Source organism: Pogona vitticeps, chromosome 1 (genome assembly GCF_051106095.1).
Source record: "Pogona vitticeps strain Pit_001003342236 chromosome 1, PviZW2.1, whole genome shotgun sequence".
Lineage (NCBI taxonomy): Eukaryota > Metazoa > Chordata > Lepidosauria > Squamata > Agamidae > Pogona > Pogona vitticeps.
The window spans coordinates 151,880,206-151,908,051 of record NC_135783.1 but is presented as its reverse complement, the minus strand read 5'-3'; the positions used below and the strand labels follow the sequence as shown (position 1 = coordinate 151,908,051).

Genomic DNA, 27,846 nt, shown 5'->3' with positions numbered 1-27,846 from the left:
TGCTTCTGACCCTTGTAGATGTTGGAGGAGAGGGGAGCGAGGAGAAGAATAGCGTGTACACTTTTCTCTATAGGATCAGTGAATTTGATGGAGCAAGTTCTGGCTCATTGATTTAGACGTTCTGGCCCTGGATGAGGCAGGGAGTTAATTTCTTTCCATGCAGCCCTGCCAGCAGATTCGGGGAGAACAGAAAAGGGCTCCGCTCCAACTCCTTACGGCGCTCCTGCATGGCTCCTTAGGGCTGGGTGGACTGATTGTGGTTAACTCTTGCTTCCTCTGCCTTGCCAGAGGCATGTTCAAAATTAGCTCTGGCTCCTTGGATTACACTTGACAAGTAATTGGTTTCCTTGACAAGTAATTGGTTTCTGTACCTAGCATTACTGTTTCCCTTTACCGTGTGACCAAGTGCTATCTCTCCATACAGAACATCCTTCCTTCAAGGGACCCTTGAAGGAAAACCTCTTCTCCTGGCATCCATCCCATTTGCTTTTTAGCACTGAAGGCATTATGATATTTGAGATAGCAAATCCTCTTCTCCAAGATGCTATATCTGAAGCATAGGCAGTTCTGTGCTTTTCACTCAGATACACTGACCTGAAGGCAAAGAAATAAATGATGGTGAAGACTAGAGTGGAATAGGTTGCAAGACAAGTGCCCCCCCCCCACGCGCAGACACCTTAGCACAGTAGTCCCCAACCTTGGGCCTCCAGATGTTCTTGGACTTCAACTCCCAGAAATCCTGGCCAGCAGAGGTGGCGGTGAAGGCTTCTGGGAGCTGTAGTCCAAGAACATTTGGAGGCCCAAGATTGAGGACCACTGCCTTAGCATATATGGCTTCAAAGTGCTCTTCTAAAATGAGAAGAAAAATTCCTTTGTTCCTTTTCTGGTGGGCCACTGTGGTTTGCTGTTAGAATGTTGGATTGGAATAAAGGAGACCTGAATTCAAATCTCTGCTCAGCCATGAAGTTCAGTGAGTGAACATGGGCCACTCATTATCCGTTCAGGCAGACCTACTTGACAGGGCTGGTCTGAGGATAAAGTTAGGGAGAGTGAAGTGTGAACTATCTTGAGCCCAGGGGAGGACAGGAAGGATACAAAATGCAGTGTATATACATGCATATGTGTACTTGTCAGAGAAACAAATCTTAATTTTCAGTTGTCATAATATGTAAGTGGCTGTGGAGTTCTCCTGCCACTGTCAGTTTTCAGGATCTTGATTGCTGCGTCCCAACCTCCTCTGGAATTTTGTTAGCTTGCAAATGTTTTGACAAGTGGGGAGGTGATTAAAAAGAGACACTCTGACCCGCAAGCAGAAAGCCCTTAAATACAAAAGATGGGATTTCTGTGACATTTTAGTAAACTCAAGTGGTGGAAAAGGTAGGCCAGCATTCCTCCAAGGTGCTGCATTTAAGGATAATTTTTTTAAAACTTGGGCTTGCCAACGCCTGGTGAACTTATCTTGCAGAGAGCTAGAAAATCGAGCTCAGCCGCATCACTCAACATGAGCCAGACTTGAACCTGGGACCTCCAGATAAAAATCTGAGTCACAAAGTACAGTGAAGCATTATGGCTTTTCTTGGGGGGAAAGGAAAACAAGGGTGAGGTGCGTGGGAATGAGAGTCACAGTCAGCGATAGTTGGATTCAACTCCTTGCTTTTCCCAGGCTCGTGGAATGCAGTCAGGGCCGCAGAGGTATGCACCAATTATAGAAGCGGTGATGGTGGGAGTCTTTCCATAAGATTACTTGACTTGAAAGGGAGGTTTAGTTTCACATATGGTAGGGGGGGAGCACACATTGAGACTTGTTTCCTCCAAACATTGTAAAAGTCTTTCAGGTTATAATAATTCTCATGCCTTTGAAAGATTTCTGAATGAAGTTGTGGATGCTTTCCTCCACCCACCCCACCCAAAATGGGAAACAACATAATTCTGTTTGGCTTTGTCCTGGGAAGGGAGGCAGGACCACCTTTTCCAAAATGTGTCTTTCTCAGTTTCCCAGGCTTCTTTAAACATATCTGCTTCTGTGTCCTTTGATACAAGCTCTTCACACCTTAGGCCTTGTGTAGCTCTCCAGACTGCAACTCCCATGAGCCCTGATCAACACAGCAAGGGATGATGGGAGTTGTAGTCCAACAATAACAGCAATCAAAAGGTGCCCTGCCCTGCCTTAGGCAAGCTGATCTTACAGTTCTATAATCTTTAGTTTCTCCCCATGCTTGGGAGTGTGTGTGTGTGTCTTGTTACCTGGGAAGGGGAGGATCAGTCCATGCCCAGTTAGCATTTGCTGAGGGGTGTAGGACAGGAAAGGATTGCACCAGTTACAAAAACACTCGCGTGCAGCTCTTGCTGCTCTACTAGTCACTGTTTGAGTAGAGGAGGTCTTCTAAATAGTTTCCTGCAGCACTGTACTCCTTCTGCCCTATTTCTGAAGCTGCCAGATTTCCACCATGCCTTTGCTGCTTCAGCCTTACCTTTGCTCTTCCTAAGGTGGCTTTGTTATATTGTGCTGAGCTGTGGGATGCACTAGGGCCCCTCTGCAGGAGCATTGTCCTGTGGCTTCTGTGGCCTTAAAAATAATCCTTTATCTGGCCAGAAGAGCAGTTGCATGTTGTTTCTCTAGCATGACCCTTGCCAAAATTGAGAGTGCAGGACCATCTTGACTGCTTGCTGCTCTAGTGTCAGTTCCTGTGTGGGATGGTGGTAGGGGAGGAAGCAGTACTGCAGCTGTAGCATTGTTACTTTGATCACCTAGATGGGTCGACTCGTGTGGAAACACACCCTTCTTGGTCTGAAGAGTGTCTGATAAATCCTTGGTGGCCTCATGGATATTCCGTTTTGTTCGTTGTCCTTGGTACTTAGAGATCTAGTTCTCACTGTGTCTGGGTTGTCCCAGCTCAATCTGTAGGTGGAGGCTCATATGATTGAATGTGTCTGCGTATATTCACTCTACGTAGCACACAAATTGTCAGAGAGAAGATTTCCTTCCTAATACCCCCGTCTTTTTTCTGTCTGGCTTTCTGTGTGGATGGTGTCTGTGTCTTAAACTAGGAGCTTCCATTTGAAACAAGGCTGCCCGTACACAGAGTGAACACCTCAGAGAGAACTTTCTTTCTTTGTTCATGTCAGAAGCACCACAGTGCAACCAATAAATATATCTGGGGTTTTTTTGTGTGCTAAGTGACATCAAAAGCATTTCGGGTGACTAACTTCGAGTTTTCCATACTAAATATTGAGAGGTACACAATAACTGACGTTGGTCTGGAGTTGGCTGTTCTTCTCTGTGCTCACACTTAGGCAGAGCTGTCCAATTTGGATAGCATTTTATAGTACCGTAATATTTGTGTTTGTTCATATTCTGTGTAATGAAGGTTTCCCTTTGCTGCAGTGTTGTTGGTGTGCAACATGTGGGTTTTGGGCCCAGCAAAGTGCTTCCTTCTCTGCCTGTTCCCAAACCTAAATGACAGGCAGAATGGTTTTAATTTTAATTGTATTGAGCTCTCTGTGGCTAGCCCTCTGGTCAAGGTTAAGAGCCGCCCCACTTAATTGGGTGTGACTCTCGCTTTCTCTCTCCATCATAGCTTGCTGTTGACTTGTTGCCTAGGTCCTTGGTTTGATGGGCTAAGATTCAGGATGTGGAATTCTTGTGTCTGACTGGTGTATTTATTCAAAGATGTGCAAAGGTCAGGCATGGCATGGGAAAAATTAAGCCTCTGCCGCTGTAAGCACACATTCCTTGGCTATCGTAATGGTTGATCTATAGAGTGGGGATTGATGCACACCTCTTAACCCTCTAATGTCTCGACGGTGCAAGGGTTTTATAGCAGAAAAACCATCCTTAGGTGCAAGGAGAGATCTTCCATTCCCCAGCAATGTAGATCAGGACAGGACAAGTACATTTGCATGGAATGAACTGGAGGTTAGACATCTATTTTAACTGTAAATGGAGAGAACTTTCTGTGGACCCAGTTGACACTGCACAGAACTCCTAATTTGGGCCACAGTTCCCACTTGCCAAACCTGCTCTGGAATTGCTGATGAAGGGTGCTCTCACACTGTGAGATGAAACAGTGATTAGTTAAAATAACTCTCTGAGAGAAAGTGGTTTGTCTTGAGCTAACAACTATTTGTTTGTTTAAACAAATAAACTAGACTTGTGAGAACAGGTCTCAGTACTGTTGGAACACAGTCGCACAGGTATGTAGAAGTAATAGTAGTCGAGTACCTTGCTTCTCCTTTTCCCTTGGGGTGGGGGGCATACCTGCAAAAAGTGGGCAGAAGGAGCAGGGACTGTTGCTATGCCCCAAAACAGAATATCACCTTCTAAAATGATTGTGCAAGCCTGCAATGAAAACATCCTCTGATCTGGAGGTAGCATGAGTGGCCATAATTGGCTCTTTGTTTTTTGTGCGGTATGCTTCTAGCTTGCTCTAACATGTTGTGGCTCTCTTGCACTGACAGAGGCTGAGTGTTGCTGCAATTAATCTAAGGCGGAAGGGTGCCTTGACAGGTAGAACTGCCTGCAAGTGAAGCCAGAATGTATATTTATGTTTTGGATCTGGCATCCTGTGCTTTTAGAAAATGTATGTGTGCGTCTAGGGGCAGGATAGGAATGGAAGGTATTTGATATTTTTGTATTTAGTTGTGCAAGTTTAGTTGTGTTTCATGGGGAAAGGCTGAAGTGTGGTGGTAATGAAATACAAATGCAACAATAATAATACTAAAAAAGGGGTTTGGCCACTCATTGCAAGATGAGGGGGGCAAGTCTCTACATGTCCAACTTTGCTTACTTTTCGAAGCATTTTCCCACAGTTATCAGTGAACGAAATGGAATCCTAGTCTGCTTTCAATATGAAACATATTTAGGCTATGGTCCAACACTGTCTGTTTAAAAAAAAGGAAAAAAAGAAAAGAATGGAGACTCTTTTCTCATTCATAGGCTACATGCTGAGCTAAGTCGTGAGAAATGAGTTTGCTTTTGACTTTTTTTTAAAAAAGTCAGCCTTATGCCTACACCTTGCAGTTGTTTACTTTTCTTTCATGAAAGCTGTTTGTTTCTGGTAATAGCTAATTCTCTTCTGCCACCCTTCCGAATGGATTGATAACTAGTGCTAACAATGTCACTAGGCGTAAGGCAAATTTAAACCTTATGAGTCACAACTTTCTTTTTTGCTGCCCGAGTTAAGAGTCTTAAGTGTAATTTCACTCCTCCCACATCCCACAGAGCAACAGTGACCTAACTCTTACACCTTTTCACTGTAAGATTTGGCACTCTCTTTAATGCGCGGCCTTGGGCAATTGCATGTCACAGGGATTAGTCCTCCTGTTTGTTTGCCCAAGTTTCTGTCCCTCATGGTTATTCTGAACATTCTCAACTTTCCAAATCTCAAAGTCTTAACTTCTACATGATTTCTTGGGGGGAGGGGGCTTGAAATGATTTTGTGCATGTTTGTCTTGCCCGCCCCCCAAAGACCACTTACAAGATAGGCTGTTGCTGTGGATGAATGAGGGAGAGAGAAGATACTGACTGAGAAAACTTGCCAGATATGTGGTAAAAGGTAAAGGTAAAGGTTCCCATTGACAATTTTTGTCCAGTCGTGTTCGACTCTAGGGGGTGGTGCTCATCCCCATTTCCAAGCCATAGAGCCAGCATTTTGTCCGAAGACAATCTTCCGTGGTCACATGGTCAGTGCGACTTAGACACAGAACGCTGTTACCTTCCCACCGAGGTGGTCCCTATTGATCTACTTGCATTTGCATGCTTTCGAACCGCTAGGTTGGCGGGAGCTGGGACAAGCGACGGGAGCTCACTCCGTCACGTGGATTTGATCTTACGACTGCTGGTCTTCTGACCCTGGCAGCACAGGCTTCTGCGGTTTAGCCCACAGCGCCACCACGTCCCTCGTGGTGGTACAAAGCGATTATTACCTTGCTTTGGCATTCTACCCTGTCACAGGCTGTAATGCTGTGTGGTAACTTTCTTTCTCGTAGGCTAAACCATTTCAGACCTGTGGCATTTGGTTACATGCTCAGGAGATAGCATGAAGTGAGAAGTATTGTACTTGCTTCGTGGAAAGGCATAGCGGAAAGAACTTTATATTTATATTTCCTGAATTATAGTGGGGAGTGGATGTGTGGGTACTTCCCACTGTTCTCGCCGAAATGAAGTATTCTGACTCACACACAGCTCCTTTCTGGTGTTCTGGAATAGCTGTGGGGAGTATTGCGAGAGAGGTAGGCAAGTGAAGGCAAGACTGATACACAGTCAGTCCCGTGGCCACTGCCACCACCTGTTCATCTCAAGGTTAGAAAGAAGGTGGTTTAGCTAGAAGAGCTGGCACCTTTCCACCTTGAATCCATTAGAGTTGTGTATAGCAGTGATTAGTGGATTTTAAGATATCTTGTTGGCCATCTTAATGAGTTTGTAAGTACGGAGAGTGACCACTCAGTCTTGCATTTATTCCCTCTTCCTCTAAGCAGGCTTGGTGGGTTAGTGGTGAGGGGGGTGGGGGGTGGGGGGGGGAGCGAGTTCCATGTTCTCGTTTTTCCTTTCCAAGGTTCCTTTATGCATTTCTCTCCCCTCTCTCCCTCCCTCCTTCCTTTACTAAATTCATCAGTTCTTTCCTTTTGTTACCTGATACTTGTGGGAGCTGCGATGTCTTTGAGCAGACAAAGTGTTCAAAGGGGTGCTGAAAAGCTGAGACTCTGGAGATTATGGTTCTGAACCTTGGCAGGGCAATCCTAGCAACCTTGCTCAGCTTTCTGAATGGGAATTGTGTTGGCATTTGTGTGAAATGTTAAAAAAAAAATTAAATGAATCAAAAAAAAAAACCATACACAAACTCACATTTCTTTTCCTGGGCGGCTTTCTCCTTGTGCATGATGCTTAGCTTGAAAAACAAAATAAAGCCATAAACACATTGCTATGTCTGGCATCAAACAGTGGATGTTGAACTTCCTGGTTAAGTATGTAAGATGCATTAGTGATGACAAAGATAAGAGACCTTTCACCTTAAATTGCTCCAGTCAGACTGGATAAGGTAGCTTAGTCAGGCTGGATAAAGTAGCTTAAGCAGCTGCAAGAGGATCACCTTTGTCTCGGCTATAATCTATTGCCTATTTATGTTTAAAAACAGCACATAATCTTAAGGAAAATGTGGAGAGGTTTTCGTAAAACTCTTCATTTTAGAAGTGAGACAGCAGCTCTGTCCAAGTGAGTTTTCTTATTTTAAAATAAATAAATAAATAAATACTAATAGCTACCTGTTTGTTTCTTGCAGAGGTCCTACACATTGCTTGTTGAGGCCTGGGATTACAGTAATGACAGTGCTAGTAAGTATGTTCTTCATTTCCTTTTTCTTTTCTTTTTTTTAAACCCTCCCTCTTCACTGGAAATATTTAAAAGCAAAAATGGTAATAGGAGTTGTCTTTCCATGGAATTTCTGGATTTGAGCACAACACTCAAGAGCCCTTGATGGGGACAGGGAGGCTGTAGAACAATTCTGTCTTGGCCTTAATTCCATGCAGAAGACAATCATTCCTAGGAAAAGAAATGAGTTGGAGAAGAACCCAGGAAAAGAGGAGAGCTGCTTATGGTCTGATCATACAGTGAAAGAAGAGTTTGGTGAGGATTCTGGAATCGAAAAAAAGTAACTTTTCCAAGATCTGAGGAAAAAGGGCAAGCAGACTCTCATGCCAGCTTGGAGTCTGAATGTCTGAAGGTCATATGCGGCACCAAAAAGGATGGTTTCCCACCTTCTCCATGTTTCATATAAACTCTGGGTTTAGGGAGGGAAGCTTAGGGTTGGCTGTTGCGTGGCAAATTAATGTGCAGTTATTGATGAAGGGTATTTTTCGGACTGGAGGATTTGGGAAGCTGTAGTCCAAAGAGAGTAACTTTCCCACACTGAAGCTGTCCAATGAAGGCTTACAGGCACACCCCGCTCCTTTCTGGCTGCTGTGGGTGGGTGTTAGGTGATATGGCTATGAGCAGCATGGCTAGATTATGATCAGAGGTTGCTGGTGACTCACCCACTGGAGGAAAAGGGGGCTCCTTGCTGTGGCCATTTGGAGTCACGAAATGAGAAGGCTGATGGGTGTTGTGATCACAAGTAATTAGGATAGCAAATAGTCTCTTAGAGATAGAAGTTAAAGAAGTCAGCCACACACAGATGGACCGTGCCAGCAGTGCTCCTGATGGGCGGCTAGTAGAAGAGGATCTCGAGTAAGACGACTGCCCTGCCCCCAGGAGGACTGTGCTTTTATTAACCTTACAAGCTCACAGATAGTAGACAGTATACAGATAGTTGACAGAGTTCAGATAGGATCATGTCATTATGATTGACCTAAGGAAAGGCAATTAAGCAAGCTCTTTGTCACCTATGCGAAAGAAAGAATGGTGGGTAGTCATGCTATGGCGCAGCTATGACGTCATCCAATAGCAGTTGTGACGTCATCCAGGAGAGTTTGCTCTTACGCTGAAGAATTGGCCAACAGCTTAGCAACCTTGGGAATGGCACCCCCACAGTGGCTGAGCAAGGAAGGGAATGTCTGGGGGTTCTGGAAGGGCATGAAAGTCTTAGCAGTGTTCCAAGGAAAGGAGGAAAGAAAGAAGGACGAAGGGATGGAAAGGAATGTAAAGAGTAGCTGGGCAAAGGATATAGAGAATGGGTTGTTTGTTTGTTTGTTGGTTTGTTTGTTTGTTTCTTCCCTAGGTATAAAATTTGCATTTATATAATAATCTGGAAGGGACTCATGAAATCATGAGATCATGAAATCCAGCTCTGTCAAGGATGCACCATTATTCCTGTTAGATTTCATAGTTTAATGTTATTTCCTTTTCTTTGTCCCAAACGTCCTGCCATTCCATCCCAGCTGTACTTAGGAGTTAGTGATCCCAAAACATCCTTTTAATCTTTGCCTGGTAAAACATAAAATACTGGTTCACATAATTGTCTCCCTCTGCTCTTATCCTCCATGCTCTTAACCTTCTCCAAACTAGTGTATGCTTGAAAGGTATGTTGGCTTCACACATTCCCATCTGGAAAGTACCAGGTTGGGAAAAACTGCTGTGTCTGAACCACCCAACAATACTCTTTATGTATTTTGGCCAAGTTGGGAAACAGTGTGTTCTAAATATGTCAGCATTTACTCCCAAGCCTGCTCCTGCTGCTATTGAAGTCATGAAGGACATGCAATTCATGAAGGACATGCAGTGGTTGGTATGGGAGAAGATACTGGGAGCAGAAATGAAACTGTGTTAGGTTTTGCCAGATGGTTTTCAAAACTTGCTGTTTAATGGAAAGAGATACACAGAAGACTTTTTTTTTCAATAAGCAGAGTGCAGCTGTGGCGAGACCTTGTTGGGTTGTAAGTCCCAGCACTCCTCACTGTTGGTTATCCTGGCTAGGACCTATGGGAAGTTCAGTCCAGCAACATCTGGACTGAACATCTGGAGAGCCATGTGTTTCCCACCCCTTGCCATAGAGGCATTAGTTGCCACTGCTTTTTAGAGGTAAAGAATCCAACTTGAAGGGAAACACAGAGGCTCTTGTTTCTGCTGTTGATAATTCTATGGCATGTTTGAAGCCTTATACAGTATAAGTTTTGAGGCTTGGCTTGGATGGGAAAGTAAGTGGCTTTCTAAACAGTGCCATACATCCAGCTTTAAAACCATAAATGTTAAATGGAATGACTATCACATCTGTTTACATGAAGTTGGGTTGAACCTTCTTAGGGTCTTCCTTTTCAAAGCTAGAAGTGTTCAGTTTTTTTTCAGGCAGCTGTTTTCAACAGGCTCATAGCAGAAGGTGGATTAATTCCAAGAAGCGTGGCCAAACTTACGTAAATACTTCCACTGAACAGAGCAGTTGTCCAAATGTGTATGGGATGTCTCATGTGCTCCTCTTCAACCTTAGAAGAGTTTTGTAGATTCCAGTATTGCTGTTAGCTCCATATTGTACTAGCACTATCCACAAGGCTTCCTTGTGAATTCATAACGCAGGTGAGGGAAGGTGGATCAGAGGTCTCCAGCTCTGTCTTCTCCAGCCTGCTGTCCTCCAGATGTGTCAAAGTACAACTCCCATCATTTTAAAGCAAGTATGAGAATGGTGAGGATGGCAGTGCAGCACATCTTCGTGGCAGCAGGTTGGGGGAAAGGTAGGCAGGCCCCTGCTTCAGGCTGCTTGACTGCACCTGCACATTGGTTAACCTTTTCTGACACCGTGTTTGGGTCTTCAGAGAAAATATTATTCTAAGTCTTGATAAGTGAATAAAATGAAAGATAAAGGACGTAAGGGAGCATCAAGAAGTTCAACTGGGTATGGTTTGGAATGCTCTTTCAGATGTTCCTTCTGTATTAGTTTTCCCATTATTATGGTCAAGGATTCTCCTGGAAGAGGCACTGTCTTGCTGACATGTATCTATAATAGACTGCTTTACATTTACTTGTTAAGAGGATGATTTCACTTTAAGGTTCTCTTTGCCAAATCTTACCAACAAGATTTTCATCAGTCTTTGAGGAAGAAGACTGAGAGTATATGTATCTTATGTACAATGATTGCACTAGATTGTTGATGACAAACATATAGAAATGTCTGTACTGGCCTCTGCATGAACCATCTGTGAAAGAGGGGAAAATCTTTTACAGGTATTGTTGTGTTGGCTCTGTTGGGAAAGAACTCCATTTAAAAGAAGCTCTTGTTTGCTGGAGGATCCTAGTTCTTTTTATTTGGAGGCTGTACTATCTCTCCTTTGAATGCATCTCATCTTTATTTCATGAAACAGAATTTCCAAGGCTTCACAATGAATCCTTTATTTGTTCTAACATTCTGGAATTGAAGTTGCCCTCTAACAAGAATGTTAAAATGAGTTTTTGCCGAACAAAACATTTAAACCTAGTTCGCATGTGGATCTGACATGTTCATAATTAAACTTGCAATAGATTCGGTGTTGTTTGTTTTTATTTGATCACAGAGCCTAGGCATACAATGCAGACAGACGTCTTCCTTCCTTTAGAATATGCCTTTTTAAAATTTATCTGTTTGCTTTTTGGCAAATGTTATAGTATATTGTCAAGTTTAGAGGTGAGCAGTGTAGAACACAGTTCTCTAAGTATTGTTTCTTTATTTGTTTATTTAAAACATGGCTCAATAACATTTTTATAATAACATTTTTATAGAAACAAGAACCTCGTTTATACCACCGTTGTGATGTGTATGTTTAAAATTGCATCCATACTTTGTCTCATCGTCCAAAGTTATACTTGACGTCAGATTAAATAGCAAATCTCAAATTTGATAGTTGAAGAATTAACAGTTTAGCATATGAGCAAGGCTCTCGAGTAGGGTTGCCAGACATCAGGCAAAAGGAGGACATGTCCTCCTTTTTAACCTAATGTCCTCCGTCAGGCAGGCAAAGATAAAAACCTTTATAATGTCAAGCTTTTGTATATTTTATGTTATAATTTTGGATGGGAGGGGGAAGGACCCCCTTCCCCCTGTCTTTCCCCGCCCCCACCTACCTGCCAGCCCCCCCATTACCTGCCACCGGCGCTGGAGCTCGGCCCTTGCCCCCTCCCGCTGTGGCGGCGGCTGCTCGGTGATCCGCCATGCCTGCCCAGCCCACGTGGAGCCCAGAAAGGCAGTGCGAGCAGAGCACCGCCCGCCAAGCCAGGCAGGAGCAAGCAGTGCCCGAGCGCACCGATGGGAAGGCAAGCGCCCGGACTGTGTGGGTTCAAAGTCCCTTTCGGGGACTCCAACTCCCACACTCCCCAGCCTTGAACTATGACCCTTGGGGGAGGGGAGGCTGCCACATTTGGTTTTGCCCAGCGCCACTTTCCCCCTGCCTGCGCTGGAGCCACCTTTGGGCGTCCAGATTAGCAAGGTGGCCTCTGAGCCTATGCAGAGTGTGAGCGGCCGGGGGATCCCACAGCCGGGCCGGGGTGGGTTCTGGTACAATTGGCTGTTTAAATAATGTTTTTTTTTTTGTTTTTTTTTTTTGTATTTTGAAAAAAGCCTCCATTGAATTTATTTTTATTTTTTAACATGACTGTTTCTTGGTCGGTTCACATTTATTGGCAGCTATTGTAATGAAATTGTATCGGTTGTGGGTTTAATCTGGAATGATTCAAATGAAACATTCAATACATCCTCCTCTGTCCTCTTTTTTTTTCTTTCTGTGTCCTCCTGTTGGTACCCATGTATCTGGCAACCCTACTCTCGAGTATTTATTTCCAGAACTGTGTCCGTTGGGACCAGGCTAGGGAGGGTCTACCTAGTTTTAACATAATACCTCCAATGACCAAAGAAATGCTTCTGGGAAGCCTGTGAACAGATACAGAGTCAACATCTCTTCCTAACTAGAAGCACCATCTTTTGTCCAAGTCTGGGGGGGGGGGGGAATCAAAGGAAAGGAAGTTTTGTTACTTCCGTATCATCAGTGAGCACCTATCTTTTGATGCCTTTGCTGTGCTGTCCAGGCACTACACAGGTGACCCATTCTTGCTTGTTCCTTAAGAATGTTTAGATGTTAGGGGTGGAATAAACTGTTAAGAATAGTGTTCATGTAGGTGTGTTGCTGGTCTCTTGGCCGAAGGCAGATGGAACAAAACCAAGACCTTTAACTGCTTTCTTTAGCTGAGCCAACTGTCAGACGTACTAGAAAGCTGAATATTGGCCGAGTTCATAAGAACATGAGGAAGAGCCCTGCTGGATTAGACCAATGATTGGTCTAATCCAATATTCCCACAGTGGCCAACCAGATGTTTTTGGGAAGCCCCAGAAGCAGAATATGAGAGCTAACAATACTTTCCCACTCAGATTCTCGAACATTTGATAATTAGCGTATGCAGCTTTGGAAGGCGTATATATCACTAGCATTAGTTTTGTTCATGATGAGAGGCACAGTGTTGCCTTTTTTTCTGGCCTGGTTGTTTGCTGTAGTTTTCTGCTGTTCGTACTTCCTGCTTCTGTTGCTGCCTCTGGCTTGAGAAGGTCCGGGTGCTTGAAGGGCATGGTGTGAAGGACTTCAGCCATCATGTAATTTGCTGCTGGCCTGTCTAATAAAGACTCTCTCTGAGCCTAAGTGTGGAGCATTCCCTGCAAAATAAACCGTGAGGTCCTTTGATCTATCCTACTTGTCTCCTTAGTCTCTAAAACTGTAGAGCCAGGGGGGGTGGGAGATCCCAGGAAGCCGGAGGGCCAGATTGTTGGCCCAAGCTTTTGCCGCAGGCTTCACTAGCCTGAGCTACAACCATTTCTGGAAGGCAAAAATACAGAACAGAAAGCACACAAATGGACACTTCCAGGGTTTTGTTGTTGTTTTAATTGTTGGTTTGTTTGTCTGAAATGGTGGAGATCTTAGGGGGTCCTACGAAGGCCTCCAAAATGGAAATTGCTGCTCCCGAGGCTTCCAGGAACAAGGAAAGCAATGCAAATTTTAAACTTGGATGGCCTGCCCCCCCCCCCACAAAAACACCTGCGGGAGCTGACTTAAGACCCATGGGCCATGGAAGGCCCATCCCTCCTACAAGGGCTTCTGTGAGGAATTAACATTTGGATATTGTGCTGATGTTTCTTTGGTTTGGAACTAATTTTTGCACATAATTGGAAGGGTTACCTCTGCAGAGACTGTTAAAAGGGCTTTTTCATTTAGCCATTTATCTAGGTATTTGTCACAGTGTGGTTCCTAAGCAGGATGGAGCACTCTGTATAGCTGAATGTACAGTTGGGCACTGGTGCAATTCTTCTGTTTTCCCAGAACATAGGTTTTCATTAGAGACAGGGGTATTCGTATATGAAGATCCCTGCACAGCTGGAGTTAACGAGGGTCTGGCTTCTGGGGCTGGACCGTCCACTCGCATACATACACCCAGCAGTGGCGGCGGCCCCTCTCTTCCTTCCCATCGCTCTGGAGCACTGCTCGGCTAGCCACTTGGCAGCCTTGCAGGGAAGACTCATCATCCCTCCCTCTGCCAGGAGTGGCTAGACTGGGACAAGAAAGGCGCTTGAGAGCGATTGGAAGGATGAGCGGAGCCAGCAATTGATGCTTGAGTGGACGGTCCAGCCCCAGGGGTTGGACGGTCCAGCCCCTCATTAACCAGCTACGCGGGGATATTCGTATACAGATACCCCCATCTCTAGTTTCCATACTGATCTTCAGAGTGAGACAATAGCAGCAAAACACCTTGAAATGAAAACCATTTGGGGCTTCTCCAGAAATGAAGTTGAGGTAGCGTATCCTGAAGATGGATTGGCTTTTGGTGTGAGAGGTTTAAGTGAGATGCTGTCCTCTGGAGAACATAGAACTTTTGACATGTCCCTCCTCACAGTTGCGGTCTTGAGACATTAGGCTCAGGGAGCCATGCGATTGTCTGGATAAGTGTGTTCCCTAACCATCTGGTACTTCCTAAAAAAGGTGAAAGTGAGGTGCTAGTGGGTTGACATCACAGCGAGCTCCAGCAACCTTGAAATTTGTATGCTGCAAATCCATGTATTGTCAATCTTTTTGAGGGAAATCAGGGCTGTTGTTGCTTTTTGATGCAATCAAATTTCTGGAATGTCTCCCTCATCAGGTCTGAGTAGGAATTGTTTGTTCATTGTTGTGTTTCAACTAAAGGTACAAAGTGGGACCAATTTTATATAAGGATGGCAAAAGCCACTGGGTGGATCTGGAATACCCCTTTCAACTTAGGGATACGACAGCTAGCTCTCATATATATATTTTCCCAAGGATACCACTCAAGCAGAAATCTTGTAAGCAATTTGGGCTCCTTCATTTCTCCTTAAAAGGGGATACTGGTGGGTTTTTGAGTGGTATCCTTGGGAAAATGCTTGGCTCACTATTATAGAGTACCTCCTTGATATGGACAAATAGCTAGGTCCAAATCCTACTATCGCAGTTTAAAACATCTCAGTTAAAAGATTTCAGCCAGGCTAGAAATGATCCCTATTCGGTGCCTCATTTAAGAGGGTCCTATGTGAGGCTTAGAAGTCCTGTTACCAACCAAAGTACACAATACTGGACCAAATTAACCTGTGTTCCAGACAGTATTCCGCTAGGTGGATCAATGATTCCCAACCTGGGTAACACAGGTGTTCTTGGACTGCAATTCCCAGAAGCCTTTACCACTAGCTGTGCTGGTTGGGATTTCTGGGAATTGCAATCCATGAACACCTGGTTTACTTGAGGTTGGGAACCACTGATTTAGTAGATGGATGTGTACACAGTATCCAAGGCAGTAATGCAGTAATTGCAATATGCGATCAAATCTTACTGCAACTGCTGTGAATTTTGTATTGTAGAAGCAACAGGAACGAGTTTTATGGGGAAACCTAACCAAAACTATTTTTGACTGTACCTGAATATATGGGCACCTGATCTTTTCTCTCAAGCCCCATTCATCTGCTATTTGATTCAAAGTTTAGGATCCCCAAAGGGATGAATGGAAGCATAAAGATTGTTTTTGTTTTTTTTTATGTAGGCCATCAGCTGACTATCCTTACCCTGTCTGCCGCCATGGGATTTCTACTCATTAGCTGTCCATCTTTGTGGTGGACTAATGGCAGGTTTTCAGAGTGCTGAACTAATTTCCTTTTGGTTAGGGTGTGCTGCCAAGGCAGGAGGGGGTGTGGGAGGAAAGGAGATGCGGAAAATGTATTGACCACATCTGGTCATGAGAGTGTCTGTCTGTTTTTTCCTGTGTGGTAGCTAATAGTCGGCCAGTAATATCAAGTACAAGGGAGCAGTTCACCCAGCCTGTCGTCTCCCATGCCTTTTCTCTCTTTCCAGAAGATCCTCTTGTTCAGCGTGGATTGATTTAAATCAAGTCTATGTAAACTAGTTGATCCTTAGCTAGCAGGGCCACTAGCTGGATGGGCCCCACCAGTGTAAAACACCTTCATACATGGATGCATGTTCAAAAGTTATGTTTCATAAAGGAAAGAACCATACATTTTCCACATTCCAAGGCCAGAAGCAGACATTAGAAATAGCCGGTAACTAGAAGAGGGAGATTATTGATGTGAGAATCCTCTCACTTTGGGGATTATGCAGATGATCTTGCTTTGTTCAGTAGTTGGTCTTCAGAATTTAGCCTAGAATTCCTTTGACATCAGAGTTCATAAACACAGGATTGCCTCAATCAGCTTTCTGCCCTCTAAATGTACTTTCAACTCTACTTAATAGCTATCTCTAGCGTCCCTTTCTGGCCTCGCACTTTTCAGTAAAAGTGTGGGAGAATTGAAGCATCCGGACCACTACGTGGTAGGAAGGCAGGGAGCAAAATCTTTTTTTTTTCTTTTCAATCTTTAGAAGTGGCTTGTTTTGAAACACAGCAAATAGAGTGCTTGTGTTAGGTGTCTTGAATTAACTTGTTGCTTACACTAACTCATCCAGAAATTGTAAACATTAGAAAGTGACAAATGGGGAAATGGGCTCATAGTATGCATATGCATATTTTTGATTGAAATTCTGAAACTCAGTAAAACAAAAGTTTTCTTTAGTTTTTTTTAAAAATCAGCCCAAAACCCTGTCTAACATCTAGTATTTGACATTTCAGAGATTGTCCCACTGTCACCTTAAATACTGTATACCAAGACATTATTGCCTATTAGCCTTCTTTCTCTCTTCAGTCAAGTGCTGCCAGCCTGCAAGTCGTAAGGCAGTGTCAGATCATTAAGGTTGTGAGGCTGGACTACAAAGTCACATACCACAGATATCTACACAATATTCCAAGCAAATGTGAAATATTAGGATTTTGAAGGTATTATTACATTGCTGCTTAAGGCTTTCTTTAAAGGCTAGCGAAGAGTTGCTTTTTCTAAAGCCTCTGCTTTGAAGCCATTATGGGCAAATCCTCTTCAGATGTTTTTGCTCTTTTCAGTGCATGTCTACTCAAATCTAAGTCTTGTACATTTCTCCCATGTGAATGGGTGCATGAAGGTTGCATCCTTTTAAGAAAGCTGATTAACGACATGGTGTTTTTATTTTGCTTGGTAACAATTAAAGGAGAGGCGGCTTATGAAACCAAGGCAGAATACCAAAATGTCACTCCTCTGCTCAGAAAAGAAAGTGTCTTTAGCTTCGCCCTGTGTGTCTGGAAATTCTTGGCACTTGTCTGTCAAGAACAAATAAGCTGTTGCAACAGTGCTACTGTATGTGGCCCCAGGGCTTTCCAAGCACTGTGCGAAAGGATGCCTGACTGGATGGGTTGGCAGAATGGAGTGCAAGGCATAACAAGTGGAGATTCCTCCTGTATTGTTGGAAATCCAGATCTGGCCTTTTGCCCTCATTGCTAGTCAGTCTCGCTCTCTTGCTCGCTTGCTCTCCGCTTTAAGGTTGCTCCTTGCTCTGAAAGTTTAGGCAAGAGAGTTTGGGGTTGTGTTTTAGCCACATGTCTGTTCTTCCTTGATTCATCCCATCCCCATGGCTTTTGTCCACAGGACGGTGGCAAATGGCAGAGCTGGCAAAGAGGAGATATGCTATCAAAGCATGCCAAGAACAAAGAGGATTGCCCAATGTCATGGGAGCAGACTTCCCATTCTTCCTGTGTACCTCTCCACTTCAGAAAGTTCCCCATCCTTTGGGGCAGATTTGGGGGGGGGGGGAGAGGCAAACAAACAAACAAGGGAATCCATTGTGTTATCCATGTTCTTTTCACTTGTTGTTTGGGCACAGCTGGATGTCACTTTTTATGTGCCGTATCTTTTCTTCCTCTGGATGTTAAGGAAGGGCAGCCTTATTTTTGTTCTGTGCCCAAATTTCAAGACCCTTGTTAAGCTACAGTTTAAATGGTAATAAATATCATCAGCTGTTCCCACAGTCAGCTTCATGTTGTGTAAGTGGCACTGCTAATGACTTGGCCGTTTTGATGTGTGGATGAATGAAGCTGCATTTAAACTCTTGCCTACCTTGCGTAAGATCTGCATAAGTGTTTACCAGTTGGTAACTGGCAGCAGTAACTTTCTGCAATGTTTGTATAGAGTGAAAGTTGTGTGCTTGTTGCACAGGACTGTGTATTTGTGATATATAGAAATCCATGCATAGGAGGGATAATTGTGGAGGAAACCAGTTTTCAGCGCATCTGAGCTTTGAAGAGGCCAAGTCTGTTTTGTCAATAGGCTTATCCACTAGATATGGCGGAGGGAGGGTGTGCCCCCCCCCAAGTATATAGACTGTATCTCCCATCATTCTTCACCACTGGCCATAGTAGCCAAGATTGATGGGAGTTGCAGTCCAGTAACATCTGGAGGGCCTTTTTTTCCTGTTCCTAGGACGGACAGCACCCATCCAGTGAGAATATTCTTGTATATAAATAGAACTTGGAAAAGTTACTCTTTTGAGCTACAGCCTGGGGACCAGTCCTACTGGCTAGGAGATTTTGGTGGTTTTGGTCTAAAAAATTGTTTTTCTAAGCCTGCCTGCTTTTCTTCACCATTTCTTTGGCTGTCAGCTTATTAGAAGACGTTCTTCTCAGTGACTTCCCCCCTTTCTTCTTCTTCTTTTCTAAGATGCAGATAGCATTATTGAAAAAGCTTCTCACTCTGGTATGATCAACCCCGGCCGCCAGTGGCAGGTCTTGAAACAAAACGCAGGCGTGGCTCATTTCGAATACCAGATCCGGGTGACTTGCGACGAGCATTATTATGGCTTTGGCTGCAACAAGCTTTGTCGGCCAAGAGATGACTTCTTTGGACACTACACCTGCGATCAAAACGGCAACAAAACCTGTTTGGAAGGCTGGATGGGACCCGACTGTAACAAAGGTTTGTGATGCCCAGTTTCTGTTTCCATTTCACCCGTGTAAACTGGAGAGATCTAAGACGTCTGTTCCCCATGATGGTTTCAGGCCTCCTAAAAGCAAAACAGGCCAACTGACTAAGCATCTGCTGGCAGGCACTGTTTTGCTGCCTCCCTGGACAAAGTTGGGGAGTCTGTTCTGTATTTATTTATTTGTTTAATTTATAATATAATTAGACTGCCTTTGAGGCTCCATAGACCCTGTCAAGGTGGCTCCCAGGGTAAAAATACTACAATAGTATTCCCTTGTAGGAATAGTCCAGTGTGTTTTCACATAAATTGTAGATTTTAAACAAGAGAGCAGAAAAACAGGGTGTCAGTTACCTAAAGAAGACTAGACATTGCAGTTATGGCTTGTAAGCAATGTGGGTCGGGGTGGGTATATACAGGTTGCCTTCAAAACTGTGAATGACTGTTGAGACGAGGGAGCGTTGTAGTCCCCTAACAGTTTTTAACACTTTTCAAAGTAGGTTTATGTAGACTCGTAAGGAAATCATTTCATAGAGAGATCACTGTGTGATTCCCATCTTTGTAGCTTGCTGGGAATTTCTGTCACGATGCACGGAAGTGCCTCAGTTTCATTTCCAGCAGACTGGGTCCAAGGGACCAGTTTCAGCCATGGATTTTGTCGGATTACAGAACTAGGCAGAGATTAAAACATTCCCACGAGAGCAAAGGGTCTGTGTTGTGTTTTTAAAGCCCCTTTCTTCTCTTTAAAAAATCCCCCTTCCTTTCTCCCTCCCCCTTCTCTTTGCAGCCATCTGTCGTCAAGGGTGCAGCCCCAAACACGGTACTTGCAAAATTCCTGGGGAGTGCAGGTAAACCAAACAAACCTTCCTCTTGCTAAGCAATCGTAACTGTTACAAATTAAACAGTGGGGCAGGGTGGGGGGGAGGAAATACCCCTCCTCCTTTCTCGCTCTCTGTCTTGCTGTACATTCTCAATGTTAAGTGCATGTTTTTCATACCAATGTTGCTGAGATAAAGTGTAAATGAATCAGAAGCCTTCCTTTGGAAAGCTTGCTTTGGAAAAGGCAGGAATATTTTTTAATATATATATTTAAAAACTGTGTGTGTGTGTGTATACACACACTGAGGAGAATATACTGAGGAGTGTGTGTGTGTGTGTGTGTGTGCGCGCGCACACACACACACACACACACACACACACACACACACACACACACACACACACACACACACACACACACACACACACACACTCACTCACTCACTCACTCCTCCTTTTCCAAAGCAAGCCTATATATATATATAAAAATTGTGACCATCCAGGCAAGGGGACAAGTGTATTGGTATCATTTTGTAATAAACAGTGGCTAAATTCTTCATGTGACTTTAGTGTGTAATCTGCTGATGAAGGCGTTTTCCCCAAGTAAGTTTAATTACATTACTTCTCCCCCCCCCACTCCACCTCCCCCTGCTGTCAATTTTTCCCATCAATAGGCAAAAGTCAGCCGTTCTTTAGAATAGGATTAATGCAGCCTCTGGGTCCCTCTGGTCTTGGGAACCAGACTTCGGAGTGATGAGAGGTTAATAGCTGGGATGGAATCTTGGTCCGTAGATACCGATGAAGGCAGAGTATTGCTCTCCTTCTTTGAAGTTTCTCTTCTCTTCTGGCAAGCAGACAAGGGGGGGAAAGAAGCAGTTTGCACAGTGGAGCCGAGTGCTTGAAGTGTTTCCTTTGGAAAGCCGAGAATCGTGGCATATTCCTTCAGTATTTCTCATATTAGGAGTTGGTTTTTGCTTTTTGTTTGAGAAAAAAGATGTTAGCTGACCCAACGTCTTTTGTCTTTTCCTTTGAGACTGGTATGGTTGTTTATTTCAAAGCACACATTAAAGGGGCAGGCACATTCCTTACAATTAGCCTGTTTTCCCTCCAACAGTAGGATTTCTTCAGGGCTACAGTGTTTTGACATTTGCGGATTAAGTTAGTGCTTACCTTCCAATCAGAAAGAAGTCATGCTAAATGCAGGATAAGTTGGCGAGGAAAATCAACACACGGTGACAAAGAAATATCTTTCATCACTCAAGAGAGCACCTCTTCTAAAAATGTGCTGCATCGGATTTTTCTCTCTGGGGCAAGAAAAGAGTCATAGGCATATGCGTACAACTGCAGGATGGACACAAAGTTGGGAAACAGTGAATAGGAACTTGCACTGTTGTATGCTTCCCATTCCAGGGAGCTTCTGGGACCTGACTCGCAGCAGCAGCCCGTGCAGCTCGGTCATCATGTGGCATTTATCTTATCCCACCACTTCCAATACCCACCCTTTTGGAGAGTGGGATTGCAAGAGGGCATTTTGACAGGTGGAGCAGCGTATGTTTTACATGCAGGGAGACCCACTTTTTAGTCCAGAGTACAAGCTGATGTTAACCAAAGCAAGCGGAGGTCCCACACGCCCGGAAGGGTGATATACTTGGACGTAGTCTGTTTCGTCCCTGAGACACCAACGGCTGTGATCCGTCTCCCACTTCTGTCTTGCCTGGCAGTTCAGCCCTGCCTAGCAGGATCTCATGCCAAGTCTAAATGACATTCCCAACCTCCCCTCCAGCAAAATAGCAACAGCTGGCTGACTCCCTCTGGCAAGCAGTGCCCATCCCACTTTTGTGTTCTGAGAGGCCTTCCCTTCCTCTCCAGTTCAGGTTTGGAGAATCTGGGTGAGCAGAGGAAGGATGGGCCATTGCCCTCCCACCCCTTCACCCCTGGGCCACCAGGCTGTCTGTCGTGCTCATCACAACCCCATCAAGAGGCCAGTGGAAGCCAAATCCTGCGTGGCTATATTTGTGGACCCTGGGACACTATCAGGCCACTTCTTTAGTGACTTGTGTGGAGAAGGGCGATTGGCCACTACACACACACACACACACACACACACACATCCCCACCTCACAGCCCAGTCGATCCAGCAGAAAATGATAGGGCTCTGGTCTAGTTTCAGGAGCGACACATGAAAAATCTGGAGGCTGAAGGACATGCACCCCTTCATTTTATCAGGTGTTCCTCAATTTTGAGCTTTCTCGTGTGAGGGTGTTCTTGTGTGGGCACTTCCAGTCGCTGGAGCAGAGCGTCTCTGTCTCTCTCTGGATTTCCTGGTTAGAACTGCCGTTCTAGGCAGAGAATGGTCAGCCGTGTGTAAAGCGTTGGTTAGCCAGGCTGTAAATGAGTAAATGGCAGCACCAGAAGAGGCAAAGTGTGCCTAATCTCTCCTTTGTGAGCTCCGAAATATACACCCTCTCAGGCCAGAAAGAGGGGTGGGTCCTGTATATATGACTTGTGTGGCTGATGTGCACGGTGCTTGTGTCGTGCGAACCAGTGTTGAATGACACCTTGTCCCATGCTCTGTTTGTATGCACACCTGAACTGTTTCAGGCTCAGAGCTGAGAAAGTAACTTCTTTGAACCATAGTTCCCAGAACCGGTTCTGGCTGGGGGGGGGCTTTGAGGAGGGAGGGCTGTAAACCCCCCCCCCCCAAAGGGAACAGTTCCAGTTTGTGTTCTAGGGGAGTTGGGTCTCCCTCTCCCTCCCCTCTTACTTGATCATAAACCTGCATTAGCTTTCTCCCACCCACCCGGCCCACCTCTCCACTCCCAGTCCCTTGATAACACATGAATCAGCTGTTAAACATTGGCAGTGTTAAAATCAGACACTCCCTAAAACAGAGGAAAAGAGGGGTGTGCATTGGTGTGGCTTTCTATTCTCTCCCCCACCACCACCACCACCGCATACACACCCACCCACCCCTGCTGCTTCAGCTGGGCTGGAGACCAAGCGGTTGCAGGAGCCAGGTCTGCAGAAGATTTGTGCTGCTGTCATCCCGGCTAAAAGTGCCTGACGGGGTTTGCCCACATTCTTTGCTAGCCAGAACAACAGGCTTTGTTTCCAGAGTTCAAGGCTTGCTGTGTCTCTCACCTCCCACTCACTGCCCAGACATGCACTAGTGCCCTTATTTACTTAAGGTGCAACTTTCCCACAGTTCTTTTGCATAGTCCTTCCAGCGGCTGAGCTGTCCTTCCTAATACCCCCAGCCTCAATTATCTTTTTTGGACTTGGAGAAACAAGATTGTAATTCTTTTTCCATTAAGTTGGGGGATGAGTCATCGTCTGCTATGTCCTAAATGCAACCGTTCAAAAATAAAACATCAGCCGAAGCAGCTCTAAGATCTGAAACAATTGTGCATAGAGGGCCCTCTCCCTGTGTGTGTGTGTGTGTGTGTGTGTTTCTCTCTCTCTTTCTCTCTGCTTTGAGAAATGATCTAACAAGTTGAGCTGTGCTGGGACCGGCATTCAAGGCAGGTTTCTGGAGACACTCTCGAAAGCCTAAGTCATGCTTTTAGTAGAAGACAACGGTGTGTGCTCCCTCGTCTCTGGGCAGGATGTGCCGCGGAGCCTGTGGACTCTCGGCTTGCCAGTTCTGTAAGCACTTGTTTGGCAACCACAGATATGCTTGTGCCAAGAGTTTGCAGGACTAAGAAGGCAATCTGTTCTTTTAGGGCTTTGGTGGCTTCGATCTCAGGGGAAAAAAAGTTTGTGTGTGCATGTGGGAGTGTGTGGGCATGCTGCTGTTTCCTCCCACGGCCTGTCGCTTGGGAAGGAGGCTACACAATTGGATGTTGAAACGTTTGGCTTCCTTTCTGTTTTTATCGGAGGCACCAAGACGTCCAGCGGCTTTTTGAAATGGGCCTCTCTCCCTCTGAGCTGCCCTTAAAAATTAATTAGGGGAGTGGTTTTTATCCTCGAAGGTTTGAGAAGGAGGGTTTAAACCTCACGGCTTGCTGTGCCTGATTAGCCCCTGGAAAGATCCCTATCGCTTTTTCCCATGACAAGGATTTGCTGGCCAGGGGGAGCCCTTGAAAATCGAAAGCCCTCACTGACTTGGATGGGAAAAGGTTTATTTTGATAAGTTAGGGCCGGCTTAGTGAGTAATTGCTGCTGATCACTTCTTCCCAGGTCTTAGTAATGAAATGCACTTTGAGTTAACCCATGATTTCATGCCTTCAACCTTTTCTTCTGTTTTTTTTTCCCCTCCCCCTCCAGTATGATTATATCGTAAAGCAAAGTCTCCTCTTGGAATCTATTCAACCCCACTGATTTCTCTCCAATGCCTTGTATTTTTGTTGTGTGTGGAGGTGGGCAATGTCTGGGCTTTTGTTTTGTTTTGTTTTGTTTTTTAAGATAATAGATAGCTTTTGCTCCCTTTGGTGTTATTGCATCCAGCTGGCTTCATGAGCTAGAGTAATGGCTGTAGATGGAACACATAAGCACTTGAGCCAAACTTTAGATAAAATTGCCTTGAATCTGGAGCCACTCTGTAATGGAGGAGGAGATGCGAGTTAAATTGAGTTTTGACAAAAGCAAGTAACTTGCTCTGTAGTGCCCATGCAGCTAAGTATTATCAAAACAGAAACATCCATATACTTTTAACTATCCTGTGACTGCTGCCACAGATTAATATCTCTCTCCAAGAAACTGCTTTCTCTTCTACTAGCTTTTTACATGTGACACACAGTATGCAGAAAAAAGAGCAATAAAACAGCATGGTGCTGTTTAAGGAGACCTCCAGTGAGCTGCTCTTTGGGCACCTTGCCTTCCTGCTAAAGTGTCCATCCCCCCCCCCCCCCGCCCTCGTATTCATCAGGACCCTTGGAGAAGTTTTGTTTCTTCCTGTCACTTTCTTTTCCCCTCTCCTCTTTTTTTAAAAATCCATTTGTCAAACCCCTGAGATGGACCTATAGAGCGCCCCCACCCACCCACCCATTCTTCCCTCACCCTCCATTTCTGTAAGGTTTCAGAATAACACGGCATTGTCTTCCGTGGCACCACACGGAACAGTTGCCCTTTTGTGAGTTGGCTGCCTAATTGACAGACACCCCACCACCACCCCCCGTTAGAAATGGTTTGTTTACAAGAAACCACCAGCTTGTCCTTGAAAGAATTCTCCTTACGTAGAAAATAAAAGTAAGAGAATTTTGTTTCCCCCCTTCCCTCTTTGCAGTCCTCCTTTTTTGGGAGAAAAAAAATAATGGCAGGCCCTGTTTCTTTTGAAGGTGTCAGTATGGATGGCAAGGCCAGTACTGCGACAAATGCATTCCACACCCAGGCTGTGTCCATGGCACTTGCAATGAACCGTGGCAGTGTCTCTGCGAAACCAACTGGGGTGGCCAGTTCTGCAATAAAGGTAGGCTTGAAGCCCACAGGGGAGCCACGTGTGAAACTTTGACAAGCTGGGTCGGGTTGGGGGCCCGTGATGGAGACGTTTGGGGCCGTGTGCGGAAGATACCCCAGGAAACAATCCTGCCCTCCCATATGCTGGCTTTGTTTCCGTGTCTCGGCTGGAAATCTGCAGGCGGACGGTGTCTTTGTTTGCTGGCATTGCTCTGTGGAGAGTTTGGGAGGCCACGAGGCCAACTCTGCTTACTCATTCTTGAATGCTGTTTTTTTTTTTTTTTTTTTGGCTGTTCCGTTGCAGATCTAAACTATTGTGGGACGCACCCGCCTTGTTTGAATGGGGGCACCTGCAGCAACACGGGGCCGGACAAATATCAGTGCTCATGCCCAGAGGGCTACTCAGGACAGAATTGTGAAATTGGTAAGGATTTAAGTCGCTGCACGTCTACCTTTGTGGGGCAACCCTTGTGTTCCTCAGTCGCATGCCCTGGGGGTAGTGGGTGCCAACCTTGGGCAACCCTGGTGTTCTTGCCCTTCAACTCTCAGAAGCCTTCGCCACTAACGGTTCTGTCCAGGGTTTCAGGAAGTTGCAGTCAAAGAACACTTGGGTTACCCAAGGTTGGAAACCCCTGTCCTAAGATGTGCCAAGTACAATATCAGGTAGAGGGGAGGAAGTGGGAACATCTTTTGAAGCAAGGCTTGGGAAGTTGGAGCCATCCAGAGGTTACTGGACTGCAGCTCCCATCCTCCTTCATCATCAGTCCTGCAGGCTAATGCTGGCCCTGGTTGGAGCCCCACAACCTTTTGGGAGCTACAGCTCCCATCTTTAGACAACAGTGTTCCAGTCTTGAAATGTACCCGCCATATATAGTGCAGGTCAGGGGGAAACACTTTTTTTCAAACTACAGCCGCCAGATTCTCCAGCCCCTCCGCTTGGCCACAGGCTATGCTGCCTGGAGAGTCCCGGAAATTGTAGTGTAGTAGATTAACTTTGCCAAACCCTGACTTTGTGTAGAATTTACTTGATTGTATAAATATTTGTTTTCTCCAACCAGTTGCATCCTCCTTAAAGTTTTGTCACTTAAAAGTGGGAATGAAGGATAGAGTAACAGGAGATGGAGTAGCTCCTCCTTTAAACCCGTACAAATGGTCCATATAAACCTAGCTGCTCGTTTAAGGAATTAAGCAAGTTGTATATCCACTATCTGGACCAGGATCCGAAGCTAGGACCTGAAGGAGGCAGGGAGTTTGGGCAGGTGATGGGGTTGCCTGTATTGCCTGGTGTTGGCTAAGCTGAAAGGAGTTCTGTTCTTGCTGCAGCGGAACATGCCTGTCTTTCGGATCCGTGCCACAATGGAGGAAGCTGCCTTGAAACCTCTACAGGATTTGAGTGTGTCTGTGCTCCAGGCTGGACAGCACCAACATGCACACTTAGTAAGTCCCACCAGTCTTTCCACCTTAACACAACCTGCAAGGTGCTTGAGTTTTATGCAGGTTTTCAAGTGGCTTTTGATAGTTGCTTTTGCCTGATGATCCAGGAGCAACTGATTGACTGGCAGAAATACAGGATGAGTGTTTACTCTCTTTCAATCTCTGCTTTGCAAACGGATTGTCTGGGCAGCTTATCATCCTAGTGGGCTATATGCCTTACCAGTAGGACCAGTGATTCTGTGTGATTCTCTTTTGAAAATGTCCAGCCCACATCAATCTTGTGGTGACTTATCCTCCCTGTGTACTATGTGTGAGATCATAAAATTCCTATATCTGTAAAGTTGCTCTTTGAATCAGAGGTGAAAGAGAGAGAGAGAGAGAGAGACGGGCTTGCATTCAGGTATCCTAGGCCATGGCATTATCTGCTATTTGTTCACAGCTGTTCAGTGCCAGCTACATTCCTCTAAGGCTTTCAGGATGGGGCCATTTTGAGTTCCTCATACTGACTGGTGTTGCCACCTGTACAGCTTCAGGAGATTCGGGGTAGGGGTGGAAATTAGAGCGACACAGGAAAGAAAATTGTGCACATGTTCTAAATCTGGCTTCAGCGGTGATGGCATGGGAGTCTGCTTCAGAATGGGCTCTCTCCTAAGAGTCTCCTGGGTGAAGTTGTCCCCCATCCCAATAGAGAGGCCTTCAGTATAACAGACAGGGTTGTTACTATAGTCACCTTCAGACAAGCCTGATCAGTTTTGGGATAGTGAAGGTTTCAACTAATGAAGCCGGGGACCAGTTCTGAATGATACCCAAGCCTTAGTGAGTGAGTTCATTTAAGCCCATTTGGAACTGAGCTTGGGTTGATTCCTCATCCACAACACAACAAGCAGAGCATGAATGTACTTGTAAATATTCACTAATGGGCATTTTTCAGTAGTGTCCTCTGATGGACTTAGCAGTGTGTCAAGAAAATTTTCCTGTTTTGGACCTGCAGTTCCCAGAGTCTTCCAGTAGCTGTGGGAGATTTTGGGAATGGTAGTCCAAAAAAAGTAATGTTTTCAGAGTTACTTCATGGGGCACTGAAATTGCTCAACCGGCTCCCCCCCCCCCCCAAATACTCCTATGGCTACTCCCATGAAAGTTGGGAAGACTCAGTGCTCATAAGAACAGTGGTGCCTCACTTGGCGACGATAATCCGTTCCAGCAAAATCGCTGTAGAATGAAATTGTTGTCAAGCGAAAGTAAAAAGCCCATTAGAATGCATTAAAAACCAGTTCATGCATTTTAATGGGCAAAATACCTCATTGTCCAGCGAAGATCCTCCATAGGGCAGTCATTTTCTGGTGCCTGTAAAGCGAGGAAACACAGCGAGGAGCCATTTTGAAAGCCCGACGATCAGCTGTTTTGATCGTCGTAAAGTGAAAAAATCGTTAAGTG

The 27,846-nt window shown here is 45.1% G+C and overlaps 1 protein-coding gene across 1 annotated transcript in view; it reads left to right on the top strand.

Moving 5' to 3' along the window:
- The window catches only part of JAG1 (jagged canonical Notch ligand 1), a 57,826-nt gene that overhangs the window by 8,784 nt on the left and 21,196 nt on the right, over window positions 1–27,846 (top strand). The window contains exons 3-8 of the mRNA XM_020806854.3: window positions 7,278–7,329; window positions 18,507–18,761; window positions 19,553–19,613; window positions 24,861–24,991; window positions 25,283–25,402; window positions 26,302–26,415. Coding sequence (XP_020662513.3) covers window positions 7,278–7,329; window positions 18,507–18,761; window positions 19,553–19,613; window positions 24,861–24,991; window positions 25,283–25,402; window positions 26,302–26,415 — 733 coding nt within the window. The remainder of the gene's footprint in view (window positions 1–7,277; window positions 7,330–18,506; window positions 18,762–19,552; window positions 19,614–24,860; window positions 24,992–25,282; window positions 25,403–26,301; window positions 26,416–27,846) is intronic.